Raw genomic sequence first — 23,759 nt, forward strand, 5'->3', positions numbered from 1 at the left:
TCCCATGTGCTCTGGGGTGCAGTCTGTGGACGTTTTGATTTTTGATGGAACATTTTCTAGCTTTAGTCTAAAGAAGCAGGTTTTATCCTTCCCTTGTAAGCTGCTTTGCACATTGTGGATGCACCAGTTGCATTTCTGTAATTAATATTGAAATGAGTGTTTGTTAAGAAATGGGGTTAATTTGGCTATTTGAGGATTTCTCTGTGTGGGTTGTAAAACAAAAACAAGCGATAAGGTTCCAGGTTCTCATTTGGTCCAGCTCATCCACAGCTGTGGACAAAATCCTTTGGGAACAGCGGGCAGCTAAAGCAGGTTAGAGCAGACTGCTCAAATCTTAACTGGGAAATGGATAGTGATACAGATGGCATGAAAGCAGTGAACTGAAATGTGGCCCTAAAATCATAATTTTCCATTAGTTAGGATCTTTTAAGACCAACATTGTTTTCATCATAGGATCTTATATGCTGTATCAGATTTTACTGTTTTAGATTTTAAGTGATTTTGAGTTTTCATTGTGTTAATAAAATAGCTGAATTTTATGTAAAAATGTATCACATGAGAAAACCCCAGAGCATCAACTACCTGCAAACTCTCATTTTTCTGGAATCATGCAAACCCCTTTGCACTTTCAGTAGATATTCTGAAATACACAGCCATAAACTCATGGATACGGAGAATTGAGATCACAGTATGTAGGCAAAGTTTGGACGTAAGGAACTGATTAATTCTTCTGTGCTATGAAAAGCAACTCTTAAAATAAGCATTGACTAATCTGATGCAAACCTTGCTTTTGTTTCTTTGCATTTTCCTGCCATGCAAAACCTTAGAATCATGGGACTGCAGGAAAATGCAGACTGGAAGGGACCTCAGGAGGTCTCTCGTCCAACAACCTGCTCAAAGCAGGGTCTGACCAGGTTTCTCAAGGGCTTTAAAAATTGGCAGCAATGGAGAGGAGCTGCACTGCCTCCCTTGGCTGACTGCTGTCAGGTCCCCCGAGCTCAGGACATTGCATGATTCATGGTCATCTCTTCTCTGGGCTGAATGGGCCCTGGTCCTCAGCCTCTCCTCGCAGGGCAGGTTCTCCAGCCCTGACCATCTTGGTAGCCTCTGCTGAACTGACCCCAGCAGATCAGCACTGCCAAGCTGATCAGTACGTGTTGTTAAGAAAGAATCATACTCATTGTAGAAGCATATAGGAAATAAATATGTGTTGCAAGTCCATTTACTTAATACCTCTGTGTTACTTTAGAGATGTTCAACTACTTTAAAATCCACAGTAACTGTAACATTTCTTCTTGTAATACAGGAAAAGACATAGATTGTTTTGTTTTGTTTTGAAGGATAATTTAGGTGATTGAATGGTGTCTTGATTGAACATAGGCTTTAGAAGACTACACAAGCAAAATTTAGAAAAAACAGTAGGTTTTATACCAAAAAGATGTAATATATTCATTAGCTTAGGTTTAAATATAGATTTCAAATAGTTATGAATACTCAGTGCATTCTAAACCTAAAATCCCTACAATCAGTGTTTCACTAGATGATAGAGTGCAATAGATTGTAAAACAGCAGACGAGGCCAACACTCTCTCCCAAACACTGGAAAAGGTGGAAAACAGAGACCCAGTTGTTGGCACTGTGTCAACAGAGAGACAATGGATGCTTGTTCTGTTATTTCTCTGAGATGACTGCTTGGCAGATGCCACTGCAATAACCCTTTATTTAAAATGTAGAAAAAATAGAACTTGCTTTCTTTTATGATCACACAATGCAAAATAGTGATGAAAATGTTGGATTTCCTTTAGCTGAGAAGAAAGTATTGTCCTCATCTGCTTTCAGTTAGCAAGAAGCCCTAATCATTCCAGTCACATAAAACTAGACTGAATTTAAAAAACATCTTTTTGTTCTCTGATAGAAGGGAAAGGAAGATGAAATTTAAGTTTAAAAAGGTAGTTCTTACTTTTTTCTTCTTTCATAATGGCTATTTACTGTTCTTTTGTATCCTTCTTTTCTACTCACACCTTGCAACCAAACAAAAGTTTGATGTTTTTTAGGACTGCAAAAGAAAGTTCTTATAAGTCATAAAGCATAGAGTCTGGAGCTGCCTGTGTACCCTTTGTGCTTCCAGTAACCTTAGATCCATTCTCTGTAATACAAGCTATAATCACGTGTTCATCTCATTCATTTTTCTACTCGATAATGTTTGTTTTATTCGGATCTTGGCTAAAGAAAGCACTTATACAGATGCTTAAATCAATCCCTAATCAGAGCAGCATTTCCTAAGGGTAAGCAGCCTAGCATAGGTTTCTATGTTAAACTGTAAAAACTTAAATATCTGCTTCATCTTGGGCTGATGTTACCATTTAACTGCCATATTCCTCTCTTTATTTACTCTAGTTTATGGAAAATCATTGAATTCTCAAGTGTATTTTTTTTAATGCCAAAGAGCAAGAAACCCACCTCACCTTAATTAATGAAATGGAAATTTTTTGAAGTTGACTCAAAACTCATCTGTCAAGGTGAAGGGTGGCTTTCTCAGCCTACTCACAAGCCAGCTCTTCTGACAACACTAAAAGAGACTAAACATGAAAAATTATAACACTACTTTTTCTTATGAGGAAGTAAAAAGCTGGCAAAAAAATGAACAAATCACTTTGTCAATAATTCAACTAATACTTTTGACTAAAGCAAGAGGTGGTTTTTGCACGTTTTTGGGGTAGTATAGCCACATTAGAAAAAAAAAGGTGTAGAAGGTGTTTAGAAAAAGAGGTCAGAGCCCCATTCTCTACTTGTCTTGTAAGTGTGTGCTGGACCATGCCTACAGTCAAAAACGTACACATCGTGCCAACACCCAGAAGGATGCACAGACCACTGCACACTTTAAAAGTGCCTCAGCTGAAGTGTGGTTAAAATTGCAGGTTTTAAAAGTGCGTGTTTTGCTTGGGATGCGCTGAATGAGATGAAAGTTCTGCAAGGGCACCTGGGCACAGGTTGAAACACTGAATGCAACACTGATAGGGTTACAATGAGCTTTCCAGGGTGCACAGAAAGTGTGTGGGAGGGAGAAGCAGCCCATCTCTGCACGTACTGTGTTTTATTCCAAGCCAGTGATGGTTTCTGAGTTTCTGCCAAAATTATCGATGTGTTGGTGTGTACTTCATCAGTGGCAACGTGGTCTCAGGTAAAACTAATCGATATGGGTACACATGCTCTTGCTTCCATATGCAGAAATGCACGCATGTGGCTTTAAATATCGTTCTAATACCAAAAACATTTGCAAATGGACACTTTGATTTATTTCCTTGGTGTTTATTGATTCTTGCTGAGAAAGGTTTTGACATTTGTTCTGCATTTTCTGTCTCTTAGACTCTACTATTATTTTCAAAATCTAAACAGTGTTCACAGCACCCTTATCAAAGTACCCTTTCAAGTTCCTTTCCCCACATGGGCAGTCCCCAGAGGAAAATTCAGAGATGAGAGAAAGTGATATGTTTCTTGTTCTTCTTGCATTTACTCCATATGAATGCAAAGGAATCTTAAATGAAAATGAAGACTTTTCACTGCTGATCAAGTCCTGTAGAGCAAGTGTGCTAATTCCAGTCTCCTGAACAAATGTCTACATAAGTAATTACATCTTTCCAAATTTCCCTGACAGTTTCTGTTGAATATGGTCAAGACAGATGACTTTTTTTTTGTAGTATCTCAGGGAAGAAACCGTTGGGAGACAGGCGGGAAAAAGCAGGGTCAAAAATAGGCCTTTTGAAACACTCTAATACCTGCTACTTTAATTAGGCTGTGCTTGCATGAAAAAACAACTTCTAGTTATTTAACCAGTAAGCTGAAAGCCTCCTGCCCAAGCACCTTTTGAATCAGCAGCCATGAGTGCTCTGTGCATTTTTCCTGCTGGCCCCAACACCAGCACAATCTCCCAGTCAGGTTTAATATGTTGGTTTTGGCTGCGGTTGGAAGAAATTGTCACTGGATGTTTCAGCCGTGGTAGGATGCACAGGCTAAACTGTAGCCCAGGTTCACCTCCTGCCATGCACAGTAAATGCTCATTAAATCACCTTTGCAGGGTACTGCAAGAAAATGTTTCATGCTCCTGCCAAGAGAGGCTGGACAAAACTATCCTGCATATTTAAATTCCAGAAGGCCTATTCCTCATCTTGATTTTGAAGTTATTTTATTTGAATATCTCTTAATTAGGTGGTATTGGAGGAGCATATGTTTTTTTAAAAAAAAAAAGACAACAGCTACAACAGGACAACCCTTCAAGCAGAGATGGTCATGCAAATTTAAAATTGCATTAAAAATCAAACAGTTTACTTGCATAAAGAGGGCAAATATCTACCCTGGCCTCAGGGCAGTGCTGCCGTGCAGCCTTTCTGTACAGGGAGCCAACAAAGCCAGGCAGCAGTGTCCATTCGGTCAGCGTCCATTCGGTCAGTGCCCATGCAGTCAGTGTCCATTCGGTCAGTGCCCATGCAGTCAGTGTCCATTCGGTCAGTGTCCGTGCAGTCAGTGTCCATGCACGGCTCAGTCCCACGTACCCTCCTGCCTGTGCTCCTCAGCTGAAACACTCACTTTAAAATGCAACCCACCAACAAAAGCGTGTTAGCAATGCATGTGAATCCAATGTGAAATATCAGATACTTCAGCATACAATCACAACAGCAGTTAGTGGGTATGCATTTCTTTGTTCTCCGTTCCAGCCCCAGCTCATCAGATGCCCAGCACAAGCCACCCCCGCAGCAACAGGGAAGGAGCATGGTCTGTGCTGTCATAGAATAGAATGATAAATCATTTTGGTTGGAAGACACCCTCAGGAGTCCAACCATAACCTAACCTAATTCTAGCACTAAACCATGTCCCTAAGAACCTTGTCTAAATGCCTTTAAAACACCTCCAGGGATGGTGACTCCACCACTTCCCTGGGCAGCCTGTTCCAATGCCTGACAACCTTTTCCGTAAAGAATTTTTTCCTGATATCCAATCTAAACCTCCTCTGGCGCAACTTGAGGCCATTTCCTCTCATCTTATACTTGCTACTTGGGAGAAGAGACCAACCCCCTCCATGCTACAACCTCTTTTCAGGTTATCAGGCAGTGATAAGGTCTCCCCTCACTCAGTGTGTCAGACCTGATTTGGAGGGACAGTACTGTGGGGTTTGGGAAGACCAATCTCAGCTTCATATGGTCAGTTACTGATTTCCCTGGAGCTGGTGTAGTGGATGTCACCCTATATTTCCTCCAGCAGTCATGACCCATTGCATGGAGCTATGCAATGCAGCTGTAAGCAGTAGACACAGAGTTGAACTGTGCTAGTGCAGGTAAAAAAAATAACCTTGTCTTCCTTGGTCCTGGTGAAAACCTTTTTGGGCATCACAAGTCGGGTATTTGTAGGAAACCTGAGTCTTTTCCCAGCCCCTGCCCAAATGAATTTGTCCCGAGCACCCCTGTGAGGGCAGAGAGCACCATGTGTGTGAACCTCAGGGCACAACCAAATGGTGATGACATCAGGCGAAGGCCTGGGACAGGTATTCTGCTCCTGTGAGCTCAGCTCAGCATGCTGCATTGAATCAGCAGGAGGCTGGAGGGACATCTCTCTAGCTACAGGTTCATGAATGTATGCAAGTGTCTCTGGATTGCTTTCTCTCAAATCACCCGGCATGATTTCTGTCACCACACGGGAAACAAATTGATATTACCCAGGCTGTGTTCAGAGGAGCTGGTAACACTGCACTCGAATAAATGGTTTTTAAGCTTGTTAGCACTTAAGCAGGGTGGCACTTCAAGTCTTATTTCACAGGTGACATGGATTATATATAGTTCAAGTAGAGAATCTGCAAGTCATATTTCTTTTTTGCCTTTCAGTGATAATCTAAAAGTCTTTATTGGCACCTGATTTCAACTTGAATACTTGCGGTTTAGGAAGCAAAACTCTTTACAGAATTGCTGTAATTGAAGTGTGGGGTTAGTAATGTCTTGAATTGCCAGTGAGCCTTGACACCTGATATAGTCTTCTTGTACTCAAACCTCTTCTTCTGTCAGCAGTTTATCTCCTCTTTGTACCTTTAAAAACACATTTTCCTCTGTGTCTTGCATAGCCCCAAGCAGACAAATACGTCTAGTCTAATGGAAGTGTGAAGTTAATATAAAGAGGAACCTTATTACCTCTAAGTCGTTTTTCTTTCTAAGCTCTCACCATGTCAGGATGTTCCTGTTCCCTCCCATTTTTCTTTTATTTCTCACCCCTTTGGAAAGATTCATTTCTAGTGAGGAATTACCTCTGGGGACACACAGAGCATACGTCTTCCCTTTTGGTTGACTGACAGGTTAGATTTGATTAGTCACTTGCCCTTTAGCTGGAAATAAATGGCATACAGTGACAGAGTGGGACTGTAGACAGGTATGGAGTAACACCAATTGATAGTAAAAAATCTTCATCTAGGCAATATTTAATGGCATTAAAGACTGTTCAGAACTTTTGAAAAACAGCACGGATATCAGTTAATGGATATCATAGAATCACAGAATGGTTTGGAATGGAAGGGACATTAAAGATCATGTAGTCCAACCCTCCTGCCATGGGCAGGGACACCTTCCACTGGAACAAGTTGCTCACAGCCCCGTCCAACCTGGCCTGGAACGCTGCCAGGGATGGGGCATCCACAGCTTCCCTGTGCAGCCTGTTCCAGTGCCCCACCACCTCATGGGGAAGAATTTCTTTTTTATATCTATATATATCAAGAAAGCAAACCCCCATAATTAATTGTTCAATACTTTTCTTTCTCTTGTTCAGGTATTGCCATTATTATTTTTCTTGTAATTACTATAAATTTTATAAGTTTTTAGACTTGAGTATCAATATAGGTCTGGATATGTTTTTGGATGTTACATATTTTTAAAAGAGAGAAATCCACATTCATGATTTAGTTCAATTAATCTCACCTGTCAGGAACACCACCAACAAAGAAAGTTCAATACAGAGAAGGTACATTTTGCACTTCTTTCTAGAAGTAGCTTAGTTCATGCATAATTTCACTGCATTATTGTCATTTGCTCCATGAATAAAGCATAAATACAGAGAAAAACAAGCAGATAATACTGGAAAACTGACAGAAGCAATACCCTTAGTAATTCTCTGAAGCTGCATTGGCTGATGCAGAGCTCATGCATATGCCCATTGCAAAAGTAATGCTAATGTGAGCATATGCTATAGGAAGCGGTGCCCTTCCTGCACGGCCCTGCTGTCCCCAGGGTGCAGATCGCTCCTGCTGTGGAGCAGCAATAATTGGCTCCTAGTCGGCATTATCAAGCGAGGGATGATAGACACAGAAAGATGCCGATAATTCAACTGGCTGCTGGCTCTCTCCCCAAATCCCCTTTTTCTCACACGCATGCAGAGATCCAGTAAACAGTACACAGTCTGGTATTATTGGTGTTTGTTTGCATTCAGACACACACTCGAGCTCCCCTCTGCATGTGGTCCATGTTTTGAGAGTTTGCTCCTATCTGCCTCATAAAGGAATTTTGTGGTAGCTGTCGTTGTTGCGTACATCCTGAATTGTATCCTGGGCTGTTGCATAAACAGCAGCTCTGAAGTCTCAGTCCACTGCTAATGTAAGCTTTCTTTCCCACTCTCTGCAAAGACAGCCTGTCAGCCTGGGGAAGGGAGAGAAATGTTGTACAAAACACCTTCTGTGCCTTAGGTGTGGCATTTTCTTCTGTGTGCCCAGGAGCACAGTGGGTCAGGTTTTTTTGCTCAAAACATGAAATTCCCACGATGAAACATATTTGCAAAACATATCTGTTTGTGCTGGGTTGGAGCCTGAGCTGGCTGTGGGATGCTCTGCCAATTTCATCTGCTAGAGGAAGTTGCTGTATCTGATCATTTTAAAGAAGCCTGGGCACATGTTTGATTTTTTAGATTGTATGGTCCCATTTTGACTTGTGTGCCCTCATGCACCTGTGAGGTAATTTATAGAAATATATGCAGTGATCATGGTTTCTTACATATTTATAATGTTTTAGTCCATGCTTTTAAATAAGATTTGAAGTCTCAGCTTTCTTGCCTTTCTTTATGTGCTGGGGTGATGTATTTGGTTTTATTTTAGTTATTACTCAGGATGGACACTGGTCATGATAGCAGATGATGAAATGCTAAGAAAGAGCTATGGCATGATGTTTTGCTGTATTTTACACAAGTGTTTGAAATCCTAAAACAGTTTCCCTGGTGCACACAGTAGGGACTACAACCAAAACCTCACATTGATAATGCCATTCCAGGACTGTGGCTAAAATACTGTTGCTACATTTAACGCTCAGCTCCAGCTTTACATGTGCCTTGGAAGGTCCAAGCAGCCAGAAAAAGTGATAGAGTTCTCATCCCACAAGCAGAACAGAGAGGCTCTTTCAAGGAGTTCATATGGATCTACCATGAGCACATTAATGTTAATTGTTTCCATTACTGACTTGGAGAAAGGATAAAGAATGTGTATGAAGAGTGTGTATGAGTCTAGACACATGTTGGAAGAACTTTGACTCAAGAAATCAGACCTCAAAGGCTTCACTGGCAAATAGTAGAAGGTTTTGAAATCTCTAAGATGAAACTGAAGTTGTGAAGTACTACACTTTGAAAAGAGGGATTAAATGAACAATTAGAAATCAAGAATAACTAACACTGCTAGCATGACATCTCTGTAGGAGAAAAACATATCAGACTGCATTGTATATCTAGCTGAGTATGTGAAAACAAAATGACGTATCTTTCTCCATGGTACATTAGCTGATCTGTTAGTTGTAGGTCTTTAATGGAAAATAATTATTCTTCAGACAAAACTGGTGAGACTTAAAGTAAGAAACTCTTTGTGCAGCTGTAGGCATATCAGTTCCTCAAAGATGGAGACAGACTGAGATACCAGAGGAGACCAAGAAAAGGGCATGTTGTTCAGAAAGTAAATGGCTGGAGGACATGGTGTGTGAAGGTACTGGGCTTGTTAATTTGAGGAGAAAAAACAAAACAAAAAGGTGATTTCCCAACAACAACAACAAACCAAGGGTCTCCTTTTTTGTTTGAAAGAGACCTGGGGCAGGCAGATTACTCATCTCTCCCTTTGTTTCCAGAGAGGATTTCTGAACACCTGCTCAGCCTCTACATTTCTATCAGTAGCATTAAACAGTACTGTCATTGCTATTGCCTATTGGATTGTGCGGACATTAATTTCACAGGGCAGCAGCTTTGGGACCATTTCTTCTGTTCTGCCCTGAGACAGGTAGATTTTCTCAGGCAAAGTGATGTGCTTAGCTTTGTGATGTGCTTACCCTTACTGATCCATTTAATTGAACGTCTGTGCTACCAGCCCAGCAGTTTTGGTTTAGGAACTTTCTTTTCTTAAGCCCAGAAACAATCCCTACAAATTATTCTACAAATGTAAAAGAGTGCAGAAAGAAGACCACAGTAAGAAAGCAAAATTAGACTTCTGATTTGATTAGTCATGCATGTAGATATACATATGCATATATAAGTAAGTGTGCTACATTATTTATTGTTGTCTTTTATGTTCACAGGGCTACAGCTACTCATAGGGGCCAAGTTATATTCAAGGATGCCTTAGCACAACAGCTGTGTGAACAGGGAGGTAAGAGCCACCACTCTTTAAAAAATATCTGGTATATGTGGTTTTCCATTTTACTTGCATGTCAGTGTAGCTCATCATTAAAGCTGTTTCTTAAAAAACATAGTGTCAAGATCTTCTTTATATTCTTAGAAGTGGTACTTTATTTGGTTTCATACTTCCCATCAGCTCTCTGGGAAACCCTCTGTCCTCTGCTGAACATGAGGGAATGTAAAAACATTATAGTAAATCTTATGTCACTCACTTGAAATCAGCCTGTAAGAACCAACATTTGTGTTTTGTCAACACCACAAGCTGAGTTTTAACTCTCACTGTATTAAAAATATGCAAAAAAAGCAATATGCCTGCAGCAAAATCTTCATTTACCATACAGCTCACACATATCTTTGTGAAGAACCTGCTTTACCGTTTATGAAAGTAGGCCATCAAATTTTTGCCCGTCACCTACAGCATTTGATCATTTTTATAGCTAAACAAAATGTTTGACTTAAGCAAACTTTAAAAATCTAATTGTTTGCATAGCTTATCATATATATCTTTTTGATGAATAACCTAAAAATAAATGCACTATTGTGAGTTGTTGTCTACCAACAGTACACTACTTTGAACCTGCTTCATTAAAACAGTGGGAAGTAGAGAAGGTAACTATCATTTTTGGTACAAGAGAGAAAGGAATTTCTGTGCTGATCTCATTTTCTCCACAAAATTCCAGTGACATTTCCATGTGAAAAGACATAACATAACGTGGTCCAACCAGTCTGAAATAATTATTTCAAAATTAGAAGTGTATTTTCATATTAACAAACACGAGAATATCCTCCAGAATAGATCTTTTGGGGGCATTAGAACTCTAGTGTGTGTTTGTCTGTTTGTTTGTTTCCTATGATCTTTGAAATATCTGTGCAATTCTTTTTGCAATAAGAAGCTGTTGAACATGATGTCAGGAGCATATATTGCATTATTCATATAAGGTATGAATAGTATTTCCATGATAAAGGGGGGAAAATATTTCTGTTTTCAATTTCAGTATTTGAGTTTTGATAATTTTAATATTTCAATGTAAAGTAGGAAGGGGGATTCAGAGAGGTGACTGAAGCTGTCAGCTAACAAGTTGGGAAGACAGAATTATTTATATTTTGAATGAATTAGAAAAATCTAACGCAGGTACTGGCAATCAGAAGGGAGTGTTATAATGATCTGGGTGGAGGGTGATTCAGCTAGGCATGTATCAGTATTTTTACTATGTGGCAGGGAAAACATCTGGAGAAATTACCAAAATGCATTTGGTATTCAGAACAGAAGATAAGTTGTTTCCCATAATGTGGATGTGGAAGAGTAGCATTTCAGTGCCTAGTACAGGGGGGCTGGGAACAGAAGTGCTGGCAAGATCACCATTTGGGGTGTGCTAAGGAGGATGGTGAAGGTATCTCACACAGGCTACTCTCGGGATTGGCACAAGTGGAAAAGTCAATATGCGGGTTCATCAACATAAAATGGTAAAAAACTTTAACTCAGATTGAATTCTCTCAAGCATGGCTGTGTAGTGAGAGCACCGTGGCCAAAGGCAGTCTATGGTGCCCAAAACAAGTAAGGAAAGGAGAAAGAAGTAAAAGACATATTGACAACAAAGTGACAGAGAGCCAGAGAACTGGCAGTGACCAGCATGAAGAAAGCTACATGCATCAAGCTGGGAGGAAATATATGACTATCAGTGTCAGAACTGGTAGCATGGTAAAGGAGAATATAGGCAAAGCAATGAGACTTCTCCCTGCTAGAAGAAAATACCTTGATAAGCACAGACTAGGGAGTAGAAATCCATCCATACAGGCTTTGTTAATCTTTTCTTCAGGCATGGTGTACCAGGAATGTTTAGTCCAAAAACTGACAGTAGAAATTGTAATTCTTTCATCCTTCTCTACTTTAGATTTCTCCAGTTTTGGAGCATAACCTAACTTTTAACAATACTTTATTACTTAGAACAGTAAGTCATTACAGTACTGTGTATTGTCCCCAAGTTCACAGGGACTCTGTGTGACTAGCAGAAAATGGCGTTTGTGTAGCAGTTGTGTGTAGAGAATAAAAGATGCTGAGATGTGCCTTCACTGACTGCTCAGCCATGACAATCCCTTTGCCTTCTCCTCACACCCAAACAGTGGTAGCCATGTCCTGCACCACTTCCCTGAAAGGGCCTCCAGCTTCCCCACCTTGTCTTAGTCTCCTGCATCCTCATTACTTTTGTGTTATCTGTGAGTTTCCTATCAATTCTCTTTTCTTTATACAGTCACTTCTTAGACTTTGCGGAATTGTCTTCTCCAAAATATTTAATGTTATTGTGGTAACTCTGCAAACATCAGGTTTGACCCAGGCAAGGATCATTGTTTTATGAGCAGTACACAGTGTATAACAGCCATGGCTATGTAACTAGTCATCATATTTCCCTTTAGTATTGATGTGCAGCCTTCTTAGAAGTTCTCTTGGTCCTTCTCGGTCCTATACTGTGCTCAGTTGTGGGTCCCGCACTACAAGAAAGCAACTGAGGTGCTGTACTGCGTTCAAAGAGTAAGGAAACTAGTGAAGGGTCTGGAGCTCAAGTCTGATGAGGAGCTGCTGAGGGAACTGGGGCTGTTCAGCCTGGAGAACAGGAGGCTGAGGGGAGACCTTATCGCTGTCTACAGCAAAAAGAGGTTGTAGTGAGGTGGGTGTTGGTCTCTTCTCCCAAGTAACAAGTGATAGGACAAGAGGAAATGGCCTCAAGTTGCACGAGGGGACGTTTAGATTGGACATCAGGAAAAATCTCCACCAAAAGGGTTGTCAGGCATTGGAACAGGCTGCCCAGGGAAGTGTTTGAGTTACCATCCCTGGGAGTATTTAAAAGATGGGTAGATGGGGTGCTTAAAGACATGGTCTAGTGGTGGACTTAGTAGTGCTAGGTTAACATTTGGACTTGATGACCTGAAGGGTCTTTTCAAACCTAAACAATTCTATGATTGTCCCAGATTTTTATCCTCACCAAGGCCTCTCTCCCCTCAGTTTCCTACCTTGGCCACTGTTTTCCTGACCCAGCTAGTCAACCATCCCATTTGCCCATTGCTCTTCCTCCCATCCATTCCAGCACCAGGCTCTCCCCAGCCCTTCTGTTCTTATTTCTTCAGCAGAAAATGTGCATTGCATTAGACACCCTAACCAGTGTATACTATCATAGCTCTTACACCACTAAGATTAAAATCCCTACTCAAAAAAAGATGCTTTCTTTGAAGAAAACCTCGCTTCTTTTATCCCATGAAGACAGTTACAGTTTCATCAACATTATTAATTTAAACAAAGGTTTCTTTCAGAAAGAATTAGTGAATTTATTTAGATGCAAATATAATATTAAGATATATGCAAAATAGCAAGTTAGATTGACATAAATGAGGTTTTATGGTCTGTTTCTGGCTCAAACATTACTATGTTGAAGTGTTGTAGTGAATGGTATAACATATAAAGTAAAGAAAACAAAACCACAGGGTAATTTCATGGATTTATTACAGAATATCTTTTAAATAAGTGTGTTCACTGGAGATTATATCAGACTTCGTAACTAGTACAAAGATATAGATGAAGCAAGGAATTTCAGAAATCATGTTGACTGTGGCTGTCCACCCTCAGATGTGCAATAGTAAATCCTAACAGAGTTAATAGGATTTGTGCAGTGAAAGGAAAATGTAGGTCTTATTTTGAAGAGAATTAGAGGGTGATAACGGGCAGCGCTAATGGATGGCAATGCCAAAGAAGCAACCCTATATGAAATGTAGATGGAATAAGGAATGATGCTATAGGGAAAGACACCGTGGAAAGTGAAATAATTACTTGAAAAGCTGTGTGATCGGCATGTAATGAATATTTTAGAAAGCTAAAGAGATCTTTGAGAACTGATGTAAGCTTTAAAGTTTACCAGAATTTTATTGGATATTGAAGAAAGTAAACATAAAGAAGTCAAAAGAGTCAAAAGACTCAATTCAACACAAATAGGTAAGAACAGAAAAACTGCATAAGCCAAGATAGAAAAGATAGATGTCTTATAAATACTTTTAAGGACAAATAAGTATGTTAATGACTGATGATATCCTTGCCATTAATTATATCTTTAATTAACAATATCTTTAACTTGATGATCTAATAGCAGAATAAATGGAAAATAAAGTAAACTTATTCTTGTGCAGATTGATTCATGGGGGTTTTTTTCTGACCTGAGTAGAACAAAAATCATACATTAATAAACAGTAGTATGATTAAAATGGAGGTGACCAAACATCAGACCCAGCTGCATGTTACTGTACAGCTCAAAAGAATTTAGGTCTGTGTGAAAACAGCGATGCTGCTGGAAGGAATAGCTCGTGGTACAGGGATGGATGCAGCTGGCACTTGAATTACACAACCCTGCCTGCCTCTGCTGCACCAGGTAGATTCAAAGGGCTCAGGAGACGGTGTTCCTGGTGCACTATGTAACTTTGGACCAGTACTACAGTTCTTTGGACTAAGGACCACACTGGGAGGTTCATGAGCATGTAATTTAGTTCTGACTGACTAGAGAAGGATCTCTGAAGAGTAAAAACTAAGAGATGGAAAAGATGAAGAAAGTTGTTCTCTCCTAGTGCAAAATCATCCCTTTCAACGTAGTTCCCAGAATTTTATACAATGTCATACTCAATACCACTAATTACAGGATTGGGATTCCTTTCTTAAGAAACCACTCTGCAGTCTGACAGATGCTTCCATATGAAAATAAATCCTGAGAACTGGCCCAGATTCTCTTTTATTTGATAGCTTCTGCCTGAGTGTTTGTGGAAGACCTTTTAGGCACGTTATGTACCTCGTAAATATGGATTTAAGAACACTCTGAAAAACAAATGCAAAACAGATTGCAGGCTCTCAGGCTTGACCAGAGCAGTATTTTACAGAACAGAAGACTGGAGTTCAGAGCTGACATATTGTTCCTTGGCTTATGTGTCAGCAAGAATAATGCAGCCCTCGGGCAACACACTGACTCTCTCTAGGGGGATGTTCAGCCTCTATCACTCAATAACAACTTTGTTTACCAGTAGAGAGAAAGTATTGGCAGGAGTCTAAATAAAAGCATTCATTTTCTTTTTTATCTTCATCTGGCTGCTAATGACAAGGAAATTAGACTTTTTCATAATCTGCAAAATAGAATATACCTCTTTCCACATCTCCACATTTCCACATCATTTGTGATGACCAGCTAATGGCTGCTGGCTGTTGACCTCTGAGCACAGTGTCTCTCTGGGAACATTTGAGCGTTTGTGCTTCTGTAATTAATTTTTCTTTTATATTTAAAAATAAAAAAGTTCAGGGTTATGAGGAAAAAAAAAATCCATTAATTTTCCAGTGAGTTTTAAGAATATTTTCTTATGCTGTATTCCCTACATATTCTTGTACATAGGTTTGACCCCAAAGATCTATGGAATACTGGTATCAGCAGGACAAACTGAAGTTTCTGGAACACGTTTAATTTGCATTATGCTACCTCTTTTTATCATAATGGAGGCTAATTTTGCTTAGCAGTTAATCATTACCATGTTTAATTACATTATTTATTATTTTTTCCACCGGCATCAAGACTATCACAAAATCTTGTTTCCCTCCTCGTATTCCTGCTTCTCAATCTGAAGATGACATTCCCTTACTAGTTCTCTTGTATTTCCCTCCCTTTCAGTTTAAACAAAACAGGGTATGTTTTTCTATTCGTTTAACCTTTCAGTAGCCTTACTTCATCTACAGAAAATTTTAACCTTTTAATCCAAAAGATGCCTTAATTCTCCCCCATCTCGTTGACACAGAGTCTCACAATGACCTCAATGACTTCTGAATTCCCCATTACTTCCCTCAAGTTTCTCACGCTTCCAGTTTGACTGTGGCCTTTCTCTCTCTGAATCACTTTGCATTGTGCACTTTCTTCTGTGGTTTTCCTTACCAAGGGATTGCCTTGTGTTACAAGGCAAGGATCCTACATTTCCTTACATTTTTTTTTATGTTGTATTTGCTTGCACCTCTTAGATTGTGAACTCTTTTGAGTTCCATTTCCATTTTCTGCTTAGTACAATTCATCTTTTATAAAGCTCTGTATGTACTCAGGGTGCTAGTTAAAAATCAAATAATAAATTAATTTATTGCAGAGTCTGAGAGAGTTGGGGTTGTTCAGCCTGGAGAAGAGAAGGCTCCTGGGAGACCTTATTGTGGCCCTTCAGTACTTAAAAGTGGCCCATCAGAAAGATGGGGACAGACTTTTTAGCGGGGCCTGTTGCAATAGAATAAGGGGTAATGGTTTTAAAATAAAAGAGGGGAGATTCAGGCTAGACGTGAAGAAGAAATTTTTTACAATGAGGGTGGTGAAACACTGGCCCAGGTTGCCCAGAGAGGTGGTAGATGCCCCATCCCTGGAGACATTCAAAGCCAGGCTGGACGGGGCTCTGAGCAACCTGATCTAGTTGAGCAACCTGATCTGCTCACTGCAGGGGGTTGGACTAGATGAGCTTTGAAGGCCCCTTCCAACCCAAACCATTCTATGATTCTATTAAATTGATAAAAAAGGCAGATGTGAAAATATGTTAGAACTACTGCAATTGTTTTTGTGTGATGCTCTACATCTTTATTATTTTGGGGACCTCAACTACAATATTTGAAGATCAACACAGTGGTCTCTTGTAATGAAGTATAAAATGTAACACAGAAATTATTCATAAAGAGGTTAAAGTCTGGGTTTATCACTCATTACATGGTACCTTCACAGTCTTTCGTCATATTCAGCTCTGGAATTCAGATTACAAATTAGATGAAGGAAGACCTGAGGCAAAAATGCTTTGGTTTCTTAGATCCTGTAAAGATTTGGGAAAAACAACACCTCCTCAACATAAAGTCTTTATCTGTAAGCGCAACATTTTGTTCAACGTTAAGTATTTGCTTAAGTCCACCTTTGTTTTTTTAAATGAGTGATCAGTAGCACTTGTGTGTATCTGCACAATTCTTTTGCTTCTGTCTATTGATAAGCAGTTTTGTTTTGCAATATACTATGCACATAATTGAAGAGCTGTTTTCGGAAAATTCTCAGATAGCAATTGTGTATTCTTCAGTCACATGAACAGCTAGTTATATATTTTAAAATGCTTAAGTCAAAGGAGTTTGCAAACATAAAGACTCCAAGTTTGTGCCATACTTGTGCCTTTTGACTGAATGCTGATATTTTGCATAATAATTTCACAAAGTATCATTAGTGATTTTGTGTATCTTGGGCTTGACTGCCTTCCAAAGAGCAATTCCAGATGACCTGGAATTAATGAGAACTTAGTCTTTCATTTTCATTTTGAGGTCTGGACTGTTCTTGTTGGAGAGGAAGGTCTCTTTCAGTTAAGTTATGCTCAATGGCTAAATATATTTGCTTGGTCAAGTGATGAGTCTGCCTATGATGTGGCCTGACATGACCAACCTCCTCGTAGATGCACACTTAACAGAGTGGCTCTCAGCCATACCTGCATACACAATGGATCATAACTTAGTGATGGTCTGGAACTAGTGAAAAGGGGTAATACAGAACATCAGCGACAGAGGTCTCATTTTAAGCTTGACATCTTACAACATCAGAAGTATTTAATATCCCATGCTATAATGTACTTCTTTTCCTACAGGCAAAATCCAGAGCAGCTTGCATTGCTCAGTCTGGGAAATAATTCAGCTAATCAAGCTTAATCCGTTTCTTCTGTGCAAAGAGTTTTTTGAAGTTTTCTAGAGAAATTTATATGTGGGACAATGTCTGGGACAATAAGGAACAAACACGGTGTTTTCTTGTGCCATACCCACCAGTGCAGCCCAGTGTCATCATGGAGGCAGTGCCAAACTTACTATGCAATTGGAGTTGTATTGCTCCAGGTTTTGTACAATCATGATGAGAGGTCTGGGCCATTGCTACAGACATTATTGGCATTTCCACTGGGGAAGACAAGATATCACGTGTAAGTTTGCTTTATAAAAAAGGTAGCAAGATAGCTCCCTAAAGAAAAAAGATTTCATATTTCTTCATCTGCGATTTCTATTCAGTATCAGACTCTTAAGAATGCCTTTGCTCTTCACTGCAGTCGAGTTTTCAGAGGTTCCGTGGTTGTTTTCAGCAGTTCCGTGGTTGTTTTCAGCATCATCTATATACATACTATGTTAGTGAATGGAGTTGATCTTCCAAGCTGTAAGTCAGTTAAATCAAAGATTTCTGTCCAAGCTAAATACAGACTGCTTGCCATCCTTTTCTGGTCTGCAGGTACCTCAGTTGTTTCTTGCTCAGTCTTCTTAATCACCAACTTCCCCATGAAAAGTTGCAATTTCACTACCGAATGTCACACCTCCATGCAAACCCAGCGTGTAAGGAGAAAGCAGGAAGAGATAAACAAAATTCTTGAGATTTGTGTTGGACTTTCTATTCAAATGTCTATGCGTGAGGGCTCTACACAGATTGCTGCATTCATTCTTATGTTTATTTTTAATCTATTTTTAAATTGTCAGATGTTATGACAGAAATTGCAGTACTTCAGTAGTTTTTTTTGCAAATATGCTGAAGAAACCAGGAGTACTGACACACTTTAGGTCAGTGCCCAACAAGAAACACAAACTCATCAAAAGAATCCTGGCTTCAAAAATTGTCTTTTTTTGGTGTTCTATTTCCCGAAGTTCAAAAAGCAGCTACACACATAGCTGCACGAGTGAGGTACTGAGAGGCAAAAGAGGTAGCTGCTCCCCTGGAGCTCGCTCATATGTATCCTCTTTGCCTCCATGAAATAGGTGTAACTTACTTTGGATTTAAGATTGGGCAAGGCTTTGGGTGTAGTGGCTACCAAGGAGTATCTAGCACTGTGTGGTCACCTTCTAGACTTCCTCATATTTTTTAGGTAGCTGTGCCTTTCCAGATACATCCTGTTTTCATTTGTGTAATGTTGCACCAAGACACCTGTTGTAAAGTGTTAGGAGAAGACTACTTAATAATGGTTTGTCAGTTCACACACATGCCCCCCATGCAGCAGGTCATTATGGTATTCTGCTGTTACTTGGAAGACAAAGACCTACTAGGGAATTGTTTCAGCAATGGACGTAAAATATGCTTTAAAAAAAAGTGTTTGATTCAGTGATTTGTGGAGGCAATCTGTTATTTGTTGCCCTGGAAATACTAGGATTTTTCTCCCAACAATACCCAGTAAAATGTTGTCCAGTGCCGTATAAAGGGTCAAAGTGTGGCATTTTAGCCTCACCTACACTATTTCTTTTGTTCAGCCTAATTCCCATTCTCTTCATCCATCATTGCATTACTGAATCTTAATCCAAATTATTTAAAATTATATCTCATAACCCTAGACTAGAAGCGATCTTCCTTACCTTGCTGTATAACCTGAATATATCATTGATTTATTACTGATGTTTATTTTAATTAGAAATTTTTTTTTATTTCCTTTTATATTTTTATGACTTTTACTGTGTATCACATATTTCATAATTAAAATGTCTGGATAGTTGACTTAATAGAACATGTACTGTACAATTTGTTTTATGCTGAATCGATTTTTAATGCTGCAATTAAGCCCTGATTGTAGAAGACATTCATGCCTTGCGTGTCTTTGTTCTCCACAGCCCCGACAGAAGCTCCCTTACACCCTCACCTAGGTAGGTGATTTGTCATTCTTATTATTAAAACTCGGAATCACTAACTTTATTATAATAAACAATCTGTAAGGTTGTATGAAACTAGCTCTGGGGAATTCAAATAAAAATGAGACACATAAAATGAATTGAATTATGTGTAATTCTAATTAGTTGGTTTCTTCATTGTGATTTTTATTGCTGTTTATTTGGAGCCCTTGCAGCGTGTGTATATCACGCTGCAGAGCTTTGCATCCTAGCTATGTGTTAGAGCATCTGTTTACATGAGGACCTGTAACCCCCAGTGTGGTTCAGCACCGTCACACCAGGTTTTACCCCAGTGCACCTCCAAGGCACACCCAGAAGCAGGAAACTGCTTCTCTAGCTCTCTGAGCCGGGCATGGAGCACACAGCAGCTCCCAACCCTGCACCCACCAGTCCATGTGTTGCAATTTGACTAGTCTGGGACAGATTCTGGCATCCTGGCTCATTTTGGATAGCAGGTGGCAGTTACTTCATTCATTTAATGCAGAAAGGTCTGCTTGATACAAACACAGCTGCCAAAGTTTTGGCATGTGTGGGTTTTCCTGGTCATCATACATGAATGATAACGCAAATCTAGGGGGAAAGATGGAGTCCAAAGTTTGCAGAGCAATGTCTAGAAATGTTTGAGTAACATAACTCACGATTTATATTCCATACATGAGCTGACCTTTACTGTCAGCTCCACTGCTAGGAGCAGAGAGATTCCAATGAGCTCATGAATTTTTGCTTATGAGTTATCAGAACGAACCCCCTGACTATTTGAAGTGTAGTACAGTCACCAGGACATCTCATCCCTCTTTGTGCCAGTGTTTCCAAAATCTGGATTTGGATTTTTTTTCTGAACATTGAGAACAACAAACATTTTCAAACAAAAGTTCTTAAAACATTTTGTATGTACTTGATGGCTGCATTTTTTCATAGCCATTGCATTTTGGTGATAGATTGGGAGACTAATTAATTTTATGTGGTACTACGATCCAGAGTAAGAAAAACAAACTGTAACTGAAAAAATCCTGCTTTAGTAACTAGCATGATTTCCTCATTTTACAATGCTTTACTTTAGCTATAGATAAAACAACACATAGAAAGCACTGGATTATCACACTGGAGTTTTTTCATATTGTGCTTTTTTTCCTTTGTAGCTGAAATGCACAGTGACAGCATTATCCTACGAGATGACTTTGACTCTTACCAGCAGCAAGAATTGAATCCTGCCATGTGGTGAGTTTCAGATGTCTGTTTTTCTTTATATGCATTTGAGCAAACTAAAACATTTCAGTTATTATGGTGAAGTATTTGTATTGAATTAATTCCTAGATACCTCAGCTCACATTGGTGTAAGCTTATATGTGTCTTTGCTCCATTGGGACTGTCGTCATTTAACCCAAGGTAGCAACACAACCACAACAGCTACTCACTCAGCCCCTCCCTGTACCCCCTCAACAGGGGAGAGAATCAAAAGAGAAGGGAGAAACTTGGATTGAGATAAACACAGTTTAATAGAATAACAAAATAGTAATACATAATACACTACTAGTAAATATATATATATATAATAGAAATAAAAGATACTCAAGGCAATTCCTCACGAACACACTGGACAGCCAGTCCTAGGAAACAGCCTGATCCCGGTAGCTGATCCCAAAGAGAGAAAAGAGAGGAAAAAGGCAGAAAAGCCCAAAGGCCTCTGCAAAATAGCAAAAGGACTAAAAATCCTGACAAAACTTCCCCCGGCTCGATAGCAGGTAGAGAAGAAGCGGAAGAGCAAAACCAGAAGATCCCAACTCTCCTTAAATAATTAGCATGACGCAAATGGGATGGAATACTCTTATTGATCAATCTGGTTATCATTCAAGCTCTGCCCCATCCTTGCCCCCTTCCTTGCTGCCTCACACCTGTGGGCAGAGAGCTCAGAATGTCCTTGGCTCTCAGACCAGAGCAATTAAAAACGTTAACTCTGTGCTGGGATGTTGTCTGCTTGTTCTCGAACTAAGTCCAAATAATGAGCATGCTAGCTATGGAAAATAAAGGTTTCTAACTGTATGAAGAAAATTAACCCATTTTCAATCAAACCAGCACAGGGACCTAAATATATTAGTTTATAAATTAACTGATTAATGACTGAGAAGTTCTAATCTCATTGAGGGGCGTAACAAATTCTCGTTGACTTCAGATTTTTAACTGATCTAAAAATAGAAAGAAGAAGTAGAGTTGAGTTCAGTGAATGGCTTTCTATGAAGATTTTGATTTTGTGAAATCACAATCATTTCAGGGAAAAGGTGATGAATTTCAATAATTGAACTTTTTTTTTTTTTCTTTCATGTTCATGTACATATTTCTGGTGAAGCTAACAAGTAAAAACTCCTCCTAAACTGAAATACAGTCCTTCCAAATCACTCAAAAGAAAAAAGAGCTGGAACTAAATACCTCCATTTAATTTTTAGCTGCTGAAAAAGTTTAGGCTGATTTTATTTTCTTTTTTTTTTTTTTTTTTTTTTTTTTTGTGGAAGGAAATTTTTTTCAAAACTTTTGTTTTGTGTAGGAAGGAACACCCTTCCCTTCCCAGCTCCACACAGCAACTTCCATTTCCTAGGTCTTTTTCATTCAATGGGATTCCTGAGTACGGTTATTCATATTATGACAGTCTACATCTGCAACTGCAAGCACGGGTTGTTGTAATTCTTTAACCAGTAGATACTGTTGGAGAATCTCGGCACCCCACGTGTGTAATAAGGCAAGTACAATTTACGACAGGTCAGGCAGAAGCTTTATGAACTCTGATCATAGTGGGAGAGAGCACTCAGACAGCAATCCCTGTTCTGCTACCCCATTTTCTGCCCAGTGACTGCAAAGACCCGACCCATATGTTGTTTCAAAAAACAAAGAAAGAGGTGAGGAAAAACAATAATTTCAATGTTAATAAAGCCAAGTATCCACCCCTGGCAGGGATGGACTTTTTAAGTCATTGCTGCAGTTCTAAGGACTCCAACAATAAATAACATGACACTATGAAGAGATGGCTGTTGGTGGAGCCTCTGTGAGTAGCACACTCACTATTATCTTTGCTCAGAAGTGAGTAGTTGGAAACAATGGCAGACTGTTAGCTTTTAGTCAAGTGTTATTTTAGCAAAGATAACTCATAGCCAGAACTCTCAAACTTAAGCATTAATAATTTTACCACCACAATAACCATAGTGATAGAGTATCATTTCATATGATATACATATGTACATCACAAAAGAGGAAGTAACAGGTCTTTTATAGTACAAAACCAATTCTCCTCTATATATTGAATATACCTACTGGTCATAATATACCCAGATAAACCCATCTATCAGTCTTAGCATGAAATTTTCAAGATTGGAGTCCCCTTTTTTGTATGACATGGTTACTGACTTCTCTACTGTTTCCAATCCTGTTACAGACATATAACTAACTTTATTAATTTAATTCATGCAAGACACAGAAATATTTTAATGGCTTTATTTATCTTGTTCAGATAAATTCTTGATGTTCATTTTAGCAATTACCTGCATTTGTTAATTAGGAATACATTTTTTGTTCTGTAAAATCTTCATTTTCCTTCTTATTAAGGCCTGTCACAGTTTTCCATCTGTGCAGGTCTTTCACAATTATGTAAAAAGATTGTGGTTTATGGAATTTCATGGATATTTTTCTTTTGCACATACTTATTGTAATACTTTTCAATATGTGCCTACTATTTTCCTTCCTTTTGTTCCTTTTGTATGATCTCTTTAAATGTTTTTCTGGACAGATGCATTAAGGACCTGGAATACTACAATATGAAAAAAAACCAACAACCTCTTTCTTTGTGGGAATGAATAGATCAAGGACTCTTAATGGGTTACAGAATAGCTGCCAAGGTAGATAGCTTTAGCAGCAGTGTGTTAAATGGACTTGAGTGGAAAGAAATGAGAGGAGGCATTATTTCCCTGCAGATGTCTCATAACTCACAGAGGGCCTGTCTGTTGGGAGCCTCCATGATTTATTTATCCATTGCTATCTTTAAATTCATCCTTGCTTTATAGAAGTCTCAACAGAGAAATTTCAGGCTGACAGAGCCCCCTGTCTCCTCCTTCTTTTGTCCCTGAGATTTGGATTTGGTCCCCCTGGAATAACCTTGACCCACCTTAGTTGGCAGGTCACTGCAGAGAGGTGTGTGCTGGCAGGAGAGTCCCCAAACTCATTGCAATCCGGAGACAGATTTTCCTGTAATAATAACAGAAAGACAATATCTTCAGCAATGCTAAATAGATGTGTAGTACAAATAAAAAAACTGTAATGGGGTATCATGAGGTTTTCTGCACAAAGGATTTCTACAGTAGCTCTGCCTCCAGTGAAGACCCACTTAGTGGCAGAAAGCTCATTCTCATTTGATTGTCCAG

At 39.2% G+C, this 23,759-nt stretch overlaps 1 protein-coding gene across 2 annotated transcripts in view; it reads left to right on the plus strand.

Annotated features, from left to right (window-relative positions):
- Positions 1-23,759, plus strand: part of RELN (reelin) — a 289,062-nt gene that overhangs the window by 108,472 nt on the left and 156,831 nt on the right. For both annotated transcript variants that reach the window (XM_065049108.1, XM_065049107.1), the window contains exons 4-6: positions 9,569-9,639; positions 19,300-19,332; positions 20,496-20,574. In XM_065049108.1, the coding sequence (XP_064905180.1) occupies positions 9,569-9,639; positions 19,300-19,332; positions 20,496-20,574 (183 nt within the window). The remainder of the gene's footprint in view (positions 1-9,568; positions 9,640-19,299; positions 19,333-20,495; positions 20,575-23,759) is intronic.

This window comes from Columba livia, chromosome 1 (genome assembly GCF_036013475.1).
Source record: "Columba livia isolate bColLiv1 breed racing homer chromosome 1, bColLiv1.pat.W.v2, whole genome shotgun sequence".
NCBI classification, from domain to species: Eukaryota; Metazoa; Chordata; class Aves; order Columbiformes; family Columbidae; genus Columba; species Columba livia.